The 14996-nt window shown below is 38.6% G+C and overlaps 1 protein-coding gene across 2 annotated transcripts; it reads right to left on the minus strand.

Moving 5' to 3' along the window:
• Positions 1-8008: 8008 nt before the first annotated feature.
• LOC149815962 (GDP-mannose 3,5-epimerase 2-like) lies at positions 8009-11394 on the minus strand. 2 transcript variants are annotated; one of them, XM_089988817.1, is made up of 8 exons: positions 11260-11326; positions 10640-10707; positions 10106-10522; positions 9539-9632; positions 9286-9415; positions 9067-9199; positions 8626-8833; positions 8009-8459 (listed from the first exon to the last, which is right to left on the minus strand). In XM_089988817.1, the coding sequence occupies exons 3-8, from the start codon at positions 10519-10521 to the stop codon at positions 8304-8306; spliced, it is 1137 nt and encodes a 378-aa protein (XP_089844943.1). In that variant the 5' UTR covers position 10522; positions 10640-10707; positions 11260-11326; the 3' UTR covers positions 8009-8303. The 2 variants fall into 2 exon arrangements, with proteins under 2 accessions (XP_089844943.1, XP_089844942.1); XM_089988816.1 differs by lacking the exon at positions 10640-10707 and having other exon boundaries at positions 11260-11394.
• Positions 11395-14996: the final 3602 nt, after the last annotated feature.

The raw sequence follows: 14996 nt of genomic DNA on the forward strand, positions 1-14996 counted from the left end.
TACAACCATGTTGTATATTCGGTTGAGGTGGACATCACGAGTAAGTGTTATGATAGACTACGCGGCCGAGGAACCTCACTTATTAGTGGCCATGATTGCCATTAATCCTGATAGTCATAAGCCATGATAAGTGAATGTAGCTCCCTGGGTTTTGTCAAACTGTAGGATCATCGATCGATCAAATCGTGGCAAAAATCTTATTCTAATATCAACTGATTCACCATTGAAGATGCAAAAAATCTATGTTACCCTACTCCTATGCAAATTGAACTACGAAAAACAAGAACAATAAAAATTTGACAATAAACTAATTCATAGAATTAAAGAAATAAGTGTGATATCAATCAATGCATATTTATAGGAAATATGAGAAACCCTAATTCTAATTGGATCTTAGATAGATCCATTATATGATAAAAATATTAAAGTCTAAATATATAAAAAACTCAAATCACTCTAAACTAAACTAGATCCAAATGGATCTCTTATGGACCCAAATTGTAGCTTCTCCGTTCTTGCATCGTTCCCCCAACTTATGAAAAAAGAGAAATAATAACCATTTTTTTTATTATTAGTTGTTAGTGTTCAAAGTTAAGGTGTTAGTCCCAAAATAAAGATGAGTAGTTGTAGCACATATGACTAGAATAGAAGTGCATTCGATAACATTCTTTATGCTGCAATTTACTATTAGCTCTGATGGATTGGTAGGAACCATAATTCCATCAGCAAGGGATATATATATATTTGCTACAATCGATTTGAAATTTCATGATGCAAGTTGTTTTGACTCAATCTAACCTTATAGACATGTTCATCGATTTAGTATGAATTGACTCTTGGGTCATGTTTTTTGATAAAAAACATGTTATGAGTCAAGAAAAATCGAAAAAATTATAACCATAGATTTTTTTATCGCCAGGAAAGCTTGCATACATGTTGAAATCCAAAAGTTGGTTCCCACTAATTAAAATATGTAGATCACATCTATGGTATTATATATGGCAAAAAAAATCCCCAAAAAAGCAGTATTTTGCTAAGTCGATTATATTTATAATCGATTGTAGCAAACATTAATCCCTCCTAGAGTTCCCAAATATGTAGATGGTTTCTAAACAAAAATTATGCATTTCTTTGTTAACAAGATCCTCCATGGTTCTAACAACTAAAGGATCCATTTACTATAGCTAAACTTTCTATTAGAGAAAAAGAACTGATACAACAACTTAGTTATGAAAATTTTTACCATTAGAACTTATTGGTAAACAGAATAATGTAATTCTTAGAGTCCATTTGTTTCAATCGCATGTAAGGAAAGATCCCTTCATGTGAAAAACATGAATTTTTAAAAGCTCGTGCAACTTAGCTTTCTCATGAAGGTCCTTATATAAGGGAGAAACTATGATGGGATTTTCACATGAAAAGAGAAAGGTGGTGGAAAAAACTCGTCAGCATAACTTTTTCACACCATGATGCTTAGATGCCTGTTTCACTCATGGTAGAAAAGGGAGGAAAAGAGATTCAAAAATTTATCATATTATCCTCTAAAAATGGCGCATTCTCGTAAAAACCCATAAATATGTCAAAATTCTTTGTATATCCAAAATCATTGAGTTCTAACTTATTTAAAACAATTTTATCCTTTGCAACATATTTGTGATCCTGACATTCACACAAATATGTAATTCACACAAATATATTGTGAACCGTCTATGATCCTTCTGACGTTTGCATGCGAACCTCCTGATGTTCACACAAATATATTGTGAGCCGCCTGACATTCGCATAAATATTTATGTGAATGTAAGGCGTGAGATTTTTAGAGAAAAGAAATTTAGACCCGAATCAAATCCGGATCCAACCCGAACCCAAACCCGGGTACCCTAAAAGACCCCCCTCTGTGCCTATTTAAAGGCACGCAGGGGAAGGGCTCTCCCCCCGTTGTTGCCTCTCGCTTCTGTAGCCGACACCCCCCGCCCCATCTCCGCCCTCTCTCCCGCTGCCATCCCTTTCCAGCAACCTTGTCGGGTGCTTGAGTCTGGCCAGCGACCCTACCCTGCATCTAGCCACCTACCACCACCGAAGACCATCGTTGTTTCCCCCTTTCCTCGTGTGCTCTCTTTCTCCCCTCCTTTCCATGACTCACGACCGTCCTCTTCCCTCATCTTCTTTAGTTTGTTGGAGGAGATCCGACGTCGACGACCCTGTCACCTCTCAGGTAACCCTCCTTCCTCTATGTGTTGTCTTCTTATTATTATTATTCTTGTCTCTCTCTCATTTTTGGACAGGCCGGCAGGGGAAACACCCCTTGTAGCTTGTGTGTAGTCGACAGGTAGGGGCTTTGCCCCTGCCTCTTGGTCTTTCGGCCGGTAGGGGCAAAGCCCTCTGCCTTCTTCTTCACTGCTATCAGGCAGGGGCTTCACCTCTGCCTCTGTACCTTTTTGGTAGGCAGAGGCTTCACCCCTGCCTCCCTCTCCACTATTGTCAGGCAGGGGCTTCGCCCTTGCCTCTATGTTTTTCTGGCAGGCAGAGGCGGAGCCTCTGCCTCCCTCTTTTTCTTCCCTAGTCAGGGTCGGGGTCAGGCTCAGCTTGACTGCAAGCCCATCCCTTTCCCCATCCTCAGTTGTGAGTGAGGGTCGGGCTCGACTTGACAGTCGAGCCCACCTCCTTTGTCTTCCCCTTTTGCTGACAAGCAGGGCTAGGTTCGGCCTGACAACCGAGCCCACCCCCTCTGTCTCCCCTTTTCGGTCAGGTTGGCGGGCAGGGGCGGGGCCCCTGCCCCTTGCCTTTCTCAGTAGATCGGCAGGTAGGGGAAATTCCCCTACCATTGCTTCCCTCTTTGGACCAAACAACAAGCAAGGGTTGTGTCCCCTACCCCTCCCTCTACTATCAGATCTTTGGGCAAAGGCTGCACCCTCTGCCCCTTTTTCTCTGTTGATCAACGGGCAGGGATTGTGCCCCTGCCCCTCCCTTTTTCTTTTAAGTTTAAAGCTTATATGGTTCTCATTGTTTATTTTTTGTAGCCTGCGCAATGGAGCCTGCTCGCACCCCATAACCCCCTAAGGTAGGGGAAAGTTGCGCAAAGGACAATGGGTGAACTAAAATAAAGCAATTAAAATTTAAAATGAAAAAGAAATGACAAAGGATAATATATATATATATATATATATATATATATATATATATATATATATATATATATATATATATATATACGTATATCTATATGCATACACCTTTAACTCAAGGACACAGTTTCGTAAACCTTATCTTTTTTACTTTCCTATCTTTACTGTTTTCTGTTGCCGCCGCGCTTGATGTGCATAGGCTTTTATTTTCATATTTACTTTCTCATCTTTACTGTTTTTGTCTTTACTTTGCCGCTGTGCTTTATGTGCACAGGCTTTTGCTTTCGCAATTACTTTCTGTTCTTTATTGTTTTTCTGTCTTTTTTGTTTACTGTCATTACTTTACCACCGCGCTATAGTGCACATGCTTTTTTTTTTGCATTTACTATTTTGTACTTGCTTTGCCATCACACTTTAGTGCACAGACTATTGTTTTCATTTTACTGCTTTTGTTTTCCCTTGCTGCTATACTTAGAGCGCAAACTTATATTTTTGGATACTTATTACTCCTTAAATGCAAGTCTCGTAGGGCGTGGAGGAATGCATACCATTTTTGCTCCTTTTGAAAAGACGTGAATTTACGTACATGCGCTTTAGTCTCGATGAGAGGATTCCTTGCACACATCCCAGCTTCTTGAGTTCGTAGTCTTGTAAAGCAAAGCTAGAAGATATTGTGGGTTGCGAATTAGCAACTAGCTTTTCCCCAAGTCGGTACACTTGGGAAAAATGTTTCAGATCCATGAAAATTCTAAATCATGCAAGTTGTTTTCTGTTTTGAAAGACTAAAAATGTCTAATTTTGAATTACTTACATGTACTTATGAAACTCTGTGTTGGGTTATCCTTTGAGAAACCCATGCCCCTATCATCATAGTCGTACCTTTAGACATGTACGGTATGTTTGTACTATGATGAGTAGCATGAGAGGTCTGTGGTAACCTCGAAGCATGCGAAGGGAATATTGTGGAAATCATTTACAGAATGATGTTTCACTTTCACAGGCAAGATGCTCGTGTTGGTTTAAAGGACCAGAGCATGTCAAATGTAAATTAAAATGATTATATCATTTCTTTCACAACACATTAAAGCTAGGGTTTCTTTCTGAGGAACTGATACCCCTCTCATCGTAGCAGTACTATCAGACATGCACGACGTGTTAGTACTACGATGATTGGATGAGAGGTTTATGGTAACCTCGTAGTGTGCAAATGTACAATGATGAAAGAGAAATCACATAAATGGTGATAAATCGCCTTCACAGGCAAGATGCTCGAGTGGGTTGAAAGATCAAAGCATGTAGAATGAGTTGTCAGTTAAATAAAACATGACACACCCATTCGTCCGTTGTTTTTTGTCAAGGGAGAGGATGAGATGATACAAAAACTTTGATGGACAGGTTGTTAACAACCACCCCTCGGGCAAATGACTCGATGTCCCCAATCATTGTAGTTAGGGATGGGACTACCGAAAATTATCCTAGGTGATAGATCCCAGGGACTTCTACATAAGTTGGATGCATCCTTTAAACAAGTGGCCTTTGGGGAATTCTTTCTCGGTCATTGGCCATCCTCTTAGGAGCGAACTTAGATAGCTAACTGGGGTATCAAAAATACATGGCATAATAAACTCCTAGATTAGTGTCCGTTATTTTTATATTTCATGCCTTGTGTATACCCGCAAGCCAGCTAATATCGAAATAAAGATTATTTTGTTCACAATATTGATTGGTTGTGTATTTTGAGATTTATGAATTGTTTATTGCTTATGCTTGTATCTTATGTTAATTAATTATTTTAGTTAACTGCTCTCTGCTTGTGTGAATCAAATGCTCATGCTAGGTATAGCCTATGACTGAATTATATTGCTTATCATGATTAAAATAATATGCTTTGCTTTAATTTTTGTTTCATATTGTCTTACTTGTGTACCTACCAGTTTTTCATGAAACTGACCCATTTTATAGGCACAGGTGACAAATAGGTTTACTAAACAACCGATGGCGTGATGCGAGATGACTCAAGATCTCACTTCTCTGCTCGCAGTTTTGTGTCCTGGGTATCTGTTTTGGTTTTGAGTTTTGTATAATGAAAAACTCTAAATTTTATACAACTCAAAGTTTATCATTAATGTACATTTGACTCACTAATTGTCTTTATAAAATATTTTTGATAATGATAGTTTTGATGATAGATTTTCATGCTAACGTGCCCAAAGTTGTCTACTTGTTTTGCTTTTAAAAAAAAAATTGTTTTTGGTGATAAAAAAACTCCGAAAAATGAAAGGTTTTTAAATATTTTCAAAGGTTTACAAGTCTAAAATTTTGAGGCGTTATAGTGAACCTCCTGACAGAAATATGTTGTAAACCTCTGAATATGGTTACACTCATCGAGGAGATTCACAATATATTTGTACGAACCTCTTGACGTTCACACAAATATGTTGCAAACCTCCGAATATGGTTAAAATTACCCAGGAGATTCCCAACATATTTATGCAAACCTCCTCTTGTTTGTGCAAATATGTTGTGAATCTCCAAATGTAGTTAAAATCACTTAGAATATTTGCACAATATCTACATAGACCTCCTAACGTTCACACAAATATGTTGCAAACCTCTGAATACAGTTAAAATTACTAAGAAGATTCACAACATATTTGTGCGGACATTCTCATATTCGCTTAAATACGTTGCAAACCTCCAAATATGGTCAAAATCATTGAGAATATTCACAACATATTTGTGTCTCTCCTCATGCTCGCACAAATATATTGTGAACCTACGAAAGATGAAAATCACTGAAAAGATTTGCACTTGATACAACTTTTAATTCTCATTTGTGTAAATCTCCCAACATTCGCCCAATTGTCATGTAAATTTTCGAATATGGTAAAAATCATTAAGAAGATTTGCATGATAGTTGTATGGACCTGCTAACATTCACACAAATAACTCAAGAATCAAAGAGAGCTTGAGGATAACACACGGTTAGGGTTCTCTCGAGGGGCAACGAGAGTTGCAAAAAAATACAAGTATTTATAGAGTGAAATTATGTAGCTATAAACTTTCAGGTTCATAAGATATTTTATGCAAATGTCGGAAGGTCTGGTAAATATTATGTGAATCTTTTGAGTTTGATTTTAATCATGTTTGGAGGATCACAATATATTTATGTGAATGTCAGAAAATTCATAACATATTTGTGCGAATGTCAAGAGGTTCACAACATATTTATGTGTATTTCAGAAGATTCACCACATATCTGTCTGAAAGTCAAGAGGTTTGGTTTGTGAACTTTAGGAGGTTCACATGTAAATATTAAGAGGTACACATGCGAATAAGGAGATTTGCAGAATAAAGGAAAAAATTGTCCTCAATAAGTCAGGATTTTGGGCATACCTTTGCAGAGAATTTTGGCATATTTAAGAAGTCAGTACAATCATTTTTTTGAAAGATTCAGCAATTTCCCATGAAAACTGTATGAAACAAACCGGCCCTTAGTGTCCTCTAATGTCTGAACTGCAACAATAACTCAAATTGGTGGGTGGGCACAGCTAAAAAAATACCGTACGGTTTTCTTTACCGTCAACTTATGGTTTTGGTAGGCAAAGATAAGCCATTAGTTTGCCTCGGCATGAAGTCAACTTGGGCGGATGGAAAATTCTTAATTAGCTTTACTCTTGCTGCAATTTTTGTCTTGCAAAATGGAAAGGCAAATTTCTGCTGTTTCTTAAAATTTGTAAAACATTTAATATTGTGAAAGTATTAAAGTTTTTCTAGGCCACTATGCAGTTACCCACGGTTTGTTGCATTTTTTGCAGGCTCTTTGATGGGCTGGCACTGCAGACAACTACTGGAAACTCCATCTCCATCTCCATCCTTACCTACCTTATCTCATAGGACCACTGTTCTTTCTGTCGTTTAAGGGGCCAACATGGGATATTACTCACCACTCGAATATCTTTCATTTTCAAGCTTTCTTGTGATAATGAACAAGGAAATAAAGCTCTGCAAAAGTAGCAGCAGACACCATAAAGTTTTATCTTATCTACGCGGCCAACTTGGAGGGCCCAGAATGATGACTTCCACACCATCGAAACATATTACTACCCATTGCAAAAATGAATGGCACAAGAGAGAGAGAGAGAGAGAGAGAGAGAGAGAGAGAGAGAGATGATTGCTACAAATATGGACAAAAACTGAAGTGATATTGGCAGTAAGTTTACATTCACTTTTAACTGAGATGCAGACAAAACTCCACACCCAAGTCAAGCCCAAGAAAAAAAAACAGTTCACATTGATCCAATTTGTCAGTGCAATTCACAACCTAACAACCTGAACCTGCGGCTAGGTTTAGAGGGGTAGTCCACTTTTTTACAATTTTTTTATTACTAAAACCACATTTTTTTTTCAATTTATATCCTGTAGAAACCGCACCGCACCAAAACCTGGTTGAGCAGGCTCAGTCTGCCATACCTAGTAACACTCCAGGCTAGGACCCCCACTCACAGCCCTTGCTGGGTGTCGGCATGCATAAAGGGGCGACATCTATGAGAATCGAACCAGCCAATGCCCCCATCCCACTAAGCCAATCCCCTTGGGGCATACCACGATTGTCCACAAAGCCTTATGATCATGGTTTGTCAGCTAACATGGGATGACCACTGTTAGAAACCCCCAAAAAGTGGACAAAGCTAGGTGCATATACTAATGAGCAGGGAAGAGGAACCTCAAGAGTTCCACCGACCAGAGACCTTTCAATGTAAGGTAGGTAATGGGGCTTTTTCATTGGCCTAGCATAAAAATTGTGAAAAAAAAGAACCGTGATTGTACTTAAAAATATTAACATCTAAGCGACATGCAGAAGATGAACAAGTCGGGTGATAAAAGTAAAAGAACCTTGCTCTTAATGTGTGACAATAAATATATAATCTTTCAAGAGCAACACAAAAACATTGGCTGACAATGTTTAACACGTTTTAATATTGGCTTAAACATCTGCCATTGTAGGACAAAAAAAGCTACTACTATGAACCATTAAGAAAAAACTAAGAAAATGCATAGTGAATAAAAAGGCATGCCACCATCCACCATGTTGCAATCTGTAATATGGCTCAACTGCAAGTTATTCCGCTAAGAGAGTGATATAGATTAACACATTCTGCTTAAACGTCTGCTACATCACTCTTTTCCGTCAGCTGCACGGAGTGAACCGAGTTGAACAGGGGCTTGTGTGCCAACCACTTTGGATGTTCCATAAAAGGATAAATCAACCCCTCGTACTTTTTCTTGCTCAATCTGTTCTTTTATCCAGAAATATGTGATCCTCAATCCATCCTGTTAGATTGAACAAAACAAAAATGAATTAATTCCAAAACCTGTAAACCATAATTGGTCCATGGAAAGAGAGAGATGGTGAAAGTTGAACTGCATTTGGTTGTAATTGTGATTGTGATGGGTGTGCCTAATATAGATAAGGGAAAGGAAATCAATGATTCCCAACCTTCAATTTCATTGTTGGCGCCCATGCCAGCTTCTCTTTTATCAATGTGTTGTCTGAGTTGCGGCCACGGACGCCCTCAGGACCAGGGATGTGGTGAATGGGGAGCTTCTTGTTCTCAAAGCTGAGCACAATTTCTGCCATCTCATTCATGCTGACCATTTCATCACTGCCAATGTTTAAGGGCTCCCGGAAATCTGACTTTGTCAATCTAAACAAACAACAAATATGCTAATGAGAAAAGGTCTATATTAAGCACCAAGCTATCAAGCAACTGAGAATGGCTTATATGCGATTGCTACATCCAATTCTAAACACCATTAGAGTACAGCAAGCAGAACACTGTTAAAATCCAAAGGGAAAACATCTTGACAAAGGGGTATATAAGCATAGGAATATCTAGAACTAAAACAAACTAAGATCACCAATGCAGCTAGTGATCACCTCAAAACACCTTCAACACATTCATCAATAAAGGTGAAGGATCGCGTCTGCAGCCCATCACCCCACATCTCAAACCTATCAGTAGAAGTAATTGCCTTTCTACAAAAGGCAGCAGGTGCCTTCTCTCTCCCACCTAAACAACAATGAAAAGCGTAACTCATTAAGGAAAATAAAAAGGGACAAAATGCATAAGATGAGAACTGATAAACAACATCCAACCTTTCCATGTTCCAAAGGGACCATATATGTTATGGAAACGCCCAATTCTACATTCAATTCCGAAGTCCTTGGTGTAGTGCTTGCACAACTCCTCTGTCGCAAGTTTCTCCAAGCCATACGCATCTTGAGGCTATAAACCAACAAAGCAACTTCAGAAATTGTGTCTTATTCTATCCAATTTAGAATGGAACTCATTATATTTTCATCTACCAAGACAAGACAGGCACTGCTGCAATGAAGACCGGCAACATACCTCTGCAGGCCAAGCATCAGACTCCTTCAGGCTAACATTAGTATCCAACTGCTTAAATTCAGGGTATATGCAAGCACTAGATGCATAAAAGAACCTGTGAACCGACACATAAATGGTTAGGACTAAACTAATAAACATTTTTTCCCAACAGATCTGCAACAAGAATAAAGACTTGACCATGACTTGCCGAAACATACAATCGGCCACAAGGTTAGCGCGACAAAAAGAAACTATAATTGCAAAAGAAAATTTAAAGGAACCAAAGAAATAGATAAAGGAACAAAAACAAAGCAAAGAAACATGCTTTTTGAAACAGTGACACACATGTTGATTGACACTGCGTCTTTACCAGTAAGTGACAAAAAGAAGATTTAGTTCATATCTCCAAATCAAAAGTTAGATATGTTTGGCAAACCCCATCATGGTTTCTATGATAAAAAAAAACAGAAGAGAAATGAATAAATCCATATATGAACAACATGATGCTTATTCTTTCACTACTGCTACAAACAAACTAATGTATACAAAAGTAGATGAAATGAAATGAAATGAATCCAGCTTACTTACCTCTTGACACCATTAATCCTGGCGGCCTCAAGCATATTGAAACTGATCATGGTGTTATTGTACATAATTACTGAATGATTCGATTGGATAAAACCCATCCCTCCCATATCAGCAGCCAAGTTAAAGACATGGTCGACACCAGTCGAAACCTTCAGGCAATTATCCATGACCCTGAGGTCGACGAGGTGAAACTCATGACAGAACATGTCCTCTGTCATGTGCTCGTTCTTCTTCCAATCGGAGGCGATAATGTAATGGCCCTCGCTCTTCAAGCGCCGAGCAATATGCGATGCGATGAACCCGCCGGCACCAGTGATTGAAATCCTGAGTTTCTCAGAGGGCCAGTAAGGCTCCCTCTCCAAATGCTCATCAGTGTATTCACCATAGATGGTTCCACCATTTCCAGCAGTTCCCATTCTGTAAAAGTCCATATCATGAAAACCCAATTAATCTATCATCATTCTAAAACAAGTTTGTAACTGTTCTAAACAGTAAAGAAGAACCAAGATAAGATCTTCAACACACACATTGTACCTTTTTTGAGGGGAAATAAACAATATTCAAACTTTCTGTTTATCTGTTTTGGACAGATCATAACAAATCTAGACATAATCAATTGCACAGAACAACCAAATAAAAAAAATCAATCATTAGTGTCAGAAAATGAAGAAGCCAAGAAATTTCAGGAGCAGACTGCTCATTAAAGAAAACAGGAGCTTCTATAACATCAAAAAAAGTGGAAGTCCCACAGAAACTATGAAACAACAGTACTCATCAAGGCAAACAGCTCAACTCCCATCAAGAACCTTAAACACAAATCAGAACATAAAATAACAATAGGAAAAACAAGAAAAAAAAAGGAAAAACAAAAAATCACAAACCAAAGCCACCATCAGAAAATTAAATCTCCAGAAGGAAAAAAGAAATTATAAAAAAATGAAAGACCCAAATAATACAAGGATACCAACACCATCAAAATTCTTTCTTTCTCACAAGAATGACAAGCAAAAGAACACCAACATCACCAGAATTCTTTCTTTCTCACAAAATGACAGAAAAGAGAACACCATCACAAAAACACAACTTTACGACCAAAAAATGCAAACGCAAACGATGGCAACTCAAAACAAGATCCCGCAAGGAGAAAGGCTTACTTATTAGACCTCGAAGAAAGAAGCAGAAGCAGAAGAAGAGAAAAACACCCTTCAAAGCACACCAAGATCTCACAATGAAGCTCCCAAAAAGAGCGAGTAGGCTTTATAGATATACGGTACCCAGACAGCGTGGGCCTTTCCTTTTATTTTTTTCCTTTTTCTGTTTATTGACTCTCCGCTTTAATTCAACCTAACAAGGTACTAAGATACGAATATTCTTCAAAAAATAAGATAGTTACTATTCCCTCCTGATACTTTTTCTTAAATGACATGAAGAGAGCACTACTGTGGATGAAAAAGGGTGCCTCGTCATTTGTAAGAAAGTGGAGGAGAAAAATGTCCAATTTTTAATGCTAAATATGTCCAACTATTTATATCTTCATTTTTTCTTTTTGTTATCGATATTGAGTGGGCATGAGGGAACCAAGACTCCAAGTCGGCTGCCATTGGTTGTACGTGGCACGTCCCGTTGGGGCCCACACAAAAATTTGGTATCAATTGGATCCGGTTGTTATGGCGGTGTGCGCACTTTTTTGTTGAAGCGCCCACTTAGATAGTTAGATGGTACCGTATGACCGCCCTGTCCTGGATTCTTGATTTCATTCGGATCATAGCATGTCCTACCCGGTTCGAGTTGGAAAAATGTTATCCCAAAGTTTGCCTGGGTTCAGTTAGCAGGGCAAGGGACTCGAATCTAAGACCTCTTAGATGGTAAAAGCATGAAGTGATTCTAGTCCAGAGGGAAGTAGATCAAGTGATACGCTAAATCACCAACCATCCATAATTTGGCATCTGCATCGTTGATCGTAATGATCAACTGTGTTGTAGCAATCATGACAAAAAAAGGTACACCGTGGTTGCCCATGGATCTGATCGTAAAATCCAATCCCTTGGCTTTTAACTGGTATATATAGCAAGCTCCACTACCACTGAGGCCATGACGATTGTGGTCTGTAACAATGTCAAAATTGTTGGCGATTTTGGTGTCTTGGGGTGTTCCATCCCTCTCCCTAGAGCAGTGGTGTCCGGAACATCTGGGACAAAACCCAAAAAAAAATAAATATTAAATATTAAAAAAATGAATGAAACGCGTAGGACAAAAACTCGACTTGTCCAGGATGTATTTGCATCTGGCCAAGAGTGTCTGGACAAGACTGTTCTACACAATTCTCCACTAGCAATCAAGTACCCTCTAGGTAACCAAATCTAGTCATTCCTATGTTTATGTAGAAGTTGATTTGGACAATGTCACAGAAATACTTCAATTTGCATCTGTGTCGTGTCTTGTCCTATGGTGTTCGTAATGAGAAACTGCACAAGAATGGCGTGTCCCGTGTCCTTTAATGTTGGAATGACCCAAAGAGAAAACATGGGTAGATTTTATTCGAATTGCATAATCAAATTGAGTGATGGATGGCTAGTCCTGGTCCAACTTGACTTAGCGGGGAGTACTCTAAAACTGGATCATAACTAAGTGGATCCAATTGTTGAGCTAGCTAGCTGTGGTGTTGCAGTGCTTCAATTCAATGCCCAAACAAGTCCCAGGTCCGAAAGGCCATTTTTGCCTAATGACCATATAGATCCGTTATAGAGATGAAAAGTCTGATCAAGTTACCACACAGGGTGTTGTCTTGGGTCTCGGGTCTAGGGTCCATTTAAGTTCGGATCTTTAAGGACATGGTCCTCACGTGACCACCTTGACTGTTGCATACCAATCTGAATTTCTTAGTCGATATTTAATATTTTATGAACCCCTTAATAGCTCATTCATTTAAAAAGAAGAAAATTGATTAATTGTGGTCAGAAAATGAAGGGGTCAATGTCAATGGATTGTGGACAAGGAAATATCCAAAAAGTATAACGGTGTAGGGTCAAAAGCAACATTAGTGGGGCCTAAGCAAAGGCAAAAAGATATTCTTTTGGATATCAGTATTTGGGTGCGCTATGTAACTTGGGTTGGACCGATGCAGTACCCCCATAGTCCTCAGTCAGTCACCCGAATCCTGTCTGAACCCGCTTCAGTAAGTCGACTATAATTGTATCCAAACTACGTGGGTGAGGACCTGGTTCTGGTCCGAATTAGCTCTAGCCAAGATTTACCCAACCGAGTTTGTGATAAAAGCTAGAATCTAGATCCCATTGGGTTGGACGTAGTTATTACCCATATCAGATTGGACATAGATCCGAACATAAAACACATGTAAATGTTGGATCTGTTTAGCTATTTAAGCTAGTTGGATCTGGTTCAGTTTTATCCCTTTTTATTTCCCATAACAGAGCTGGAGGAATTAGGGGGCCCCTCCCTTTTACACAGATAGCGTTAAGCCAATTCAAGCAGGGTAGAGGCCTTGTTTATACTACCAGGCAGTTATGATACCGGTGGGGTTTGAACTTGCAACGTCCCATCACATCACACGGTGACTTGCACAAACTGCTCTTAGTTTTAGCTTCTTCCATCCAACTTTGACTCCAACTATGAATCTGATTATGAAAAATTTTATTAGGTCAGATGACTAAATGCTTACATGTGACCCGTTTATATCCGCACATGGATCTTCCTGAATCACGGATTTTAATCATTTTGATGATCTCCGAATCTTGGATCTTGTGCAGTCTCTCTCTCTCAAAAGCTAAAAAAATCACAAAGCCTTAGAACATAGACACGGATTTTAAGCATTTTGAGGATCTTAATTTTTGGGATCTTACAGTATTTGCATTACCATGTGCAGCCTCGCCTCAAAATACGAGATATATATATGGTGTTATCAAATGGAAAATCCCTTTCAAAAATTTCTAGTTGACTCAAAGTTACAGATAGAATCAACTGTACTCCTTGAAACTTGATTCATTTCAGCCGTAGGGATGTCAATGGATCAGGTTTTAGAATCTGGCTTCATTTAGTCAGACCAATATACCATATCCGATTATAATCCAAAGCGGATATGGTTTTGATTTTTTGTTGCAGAATCTGACGGATGTGAGGAATTGATAGACATCCAAATCTATTACATGTAAAAAAGCAGATCAGGAATGAGCTATCATTTTAGCCTTCTGAAAATAAAAAATGATATTCATAGAACCTTTCTTCAAGTATTTCTTCGAGTCTTGCAGTTGAGACTTCAACTGCATCACTTTAGATTGAGAGTGTGCAACATAGGATTGCTTTAATGCTCTCCACACAACAAAAAAGGAATGTAATCCCACTATTTGGTCTTGAATAGGTTTTGACATAAACGATATTATCCAACTAAGAGCTAATTTTGTTTATGCCATTGAATGAAATCAAGATTGAGATCTATAGAGTTCTCCTTGAACATGTGTGGTGCAGACCTTAAGCCATCTATGAATCCCATAAAATCCTAGGTAACTAGTATGGGATTAATTGGGACTCCCATAGCAAGTAATTTTTTGTTGTTAACTTAAGAGAAGATGATGGATATTACTGACAAGAGGAGTCATGACCAGGCCGGACATCATGCTTGATAACTGCGAGCTTGATAAAGAACTTTATGAAAAGGAACTTGAAGATAACCAGTCCATTAGTGCTTCTCAGAGCATTCAAACCACATATGTACACATGATATATGTGGTTCGGTTTGTAAGGAACCTATGTCCACAGAGTTATGAGGGTCTTCTTGTAGAAATTATGGTGTGAACTATATATTGTGATTCTTGTTTGGTGTTTGGTTGTGATTGCTTCTCTTTCTTTTGTGTAGTCATTGTCTTGTAACAAGGAT

Source organism: Nuphar pumila, chromosome 15 (assembly GCF_984573655.1).
Source record: "Nuphar pumila chromosome 15, dmNupPumi1.hap1.1, whole genome shotgun sequence".
NCBI classification, from domain to species: domain Eukaryota; kingdom Viridiplantae; phylum Streptophyta; class Magnoliopsida; order Nymphaeales; family Nymphaeaceae; genus Nuphar; species Nuphar pumila.

What these genes read in the sequence shown, in the direction of transcription:
- LOC149815962 (XM_089988816.1), bottom strand. Translation starts at nt 10,521, where the DNA reads ATGGGAACTGCTGGAAATGGTGGAACCATCTATGGTGAATACACTGAT. An exon ending in TGTGTTGAAGGTGTTTTGAG is followed by an intron (nt 8,834 to 9,066) that starts GTGATCACTAGC and finishes TTGTTTGTTTAG; the next exon opens with ATTGACAAAGTCAGATTTCC. An exon ending in CGCCAACAATGAAATTGAAG is followed by an intron (nt 8,460 to 8,625) that starts GTTGGGAATCAT and finishes TCAATCTAACAG; the next exon opens with GATGGATTGAGGATCACATA.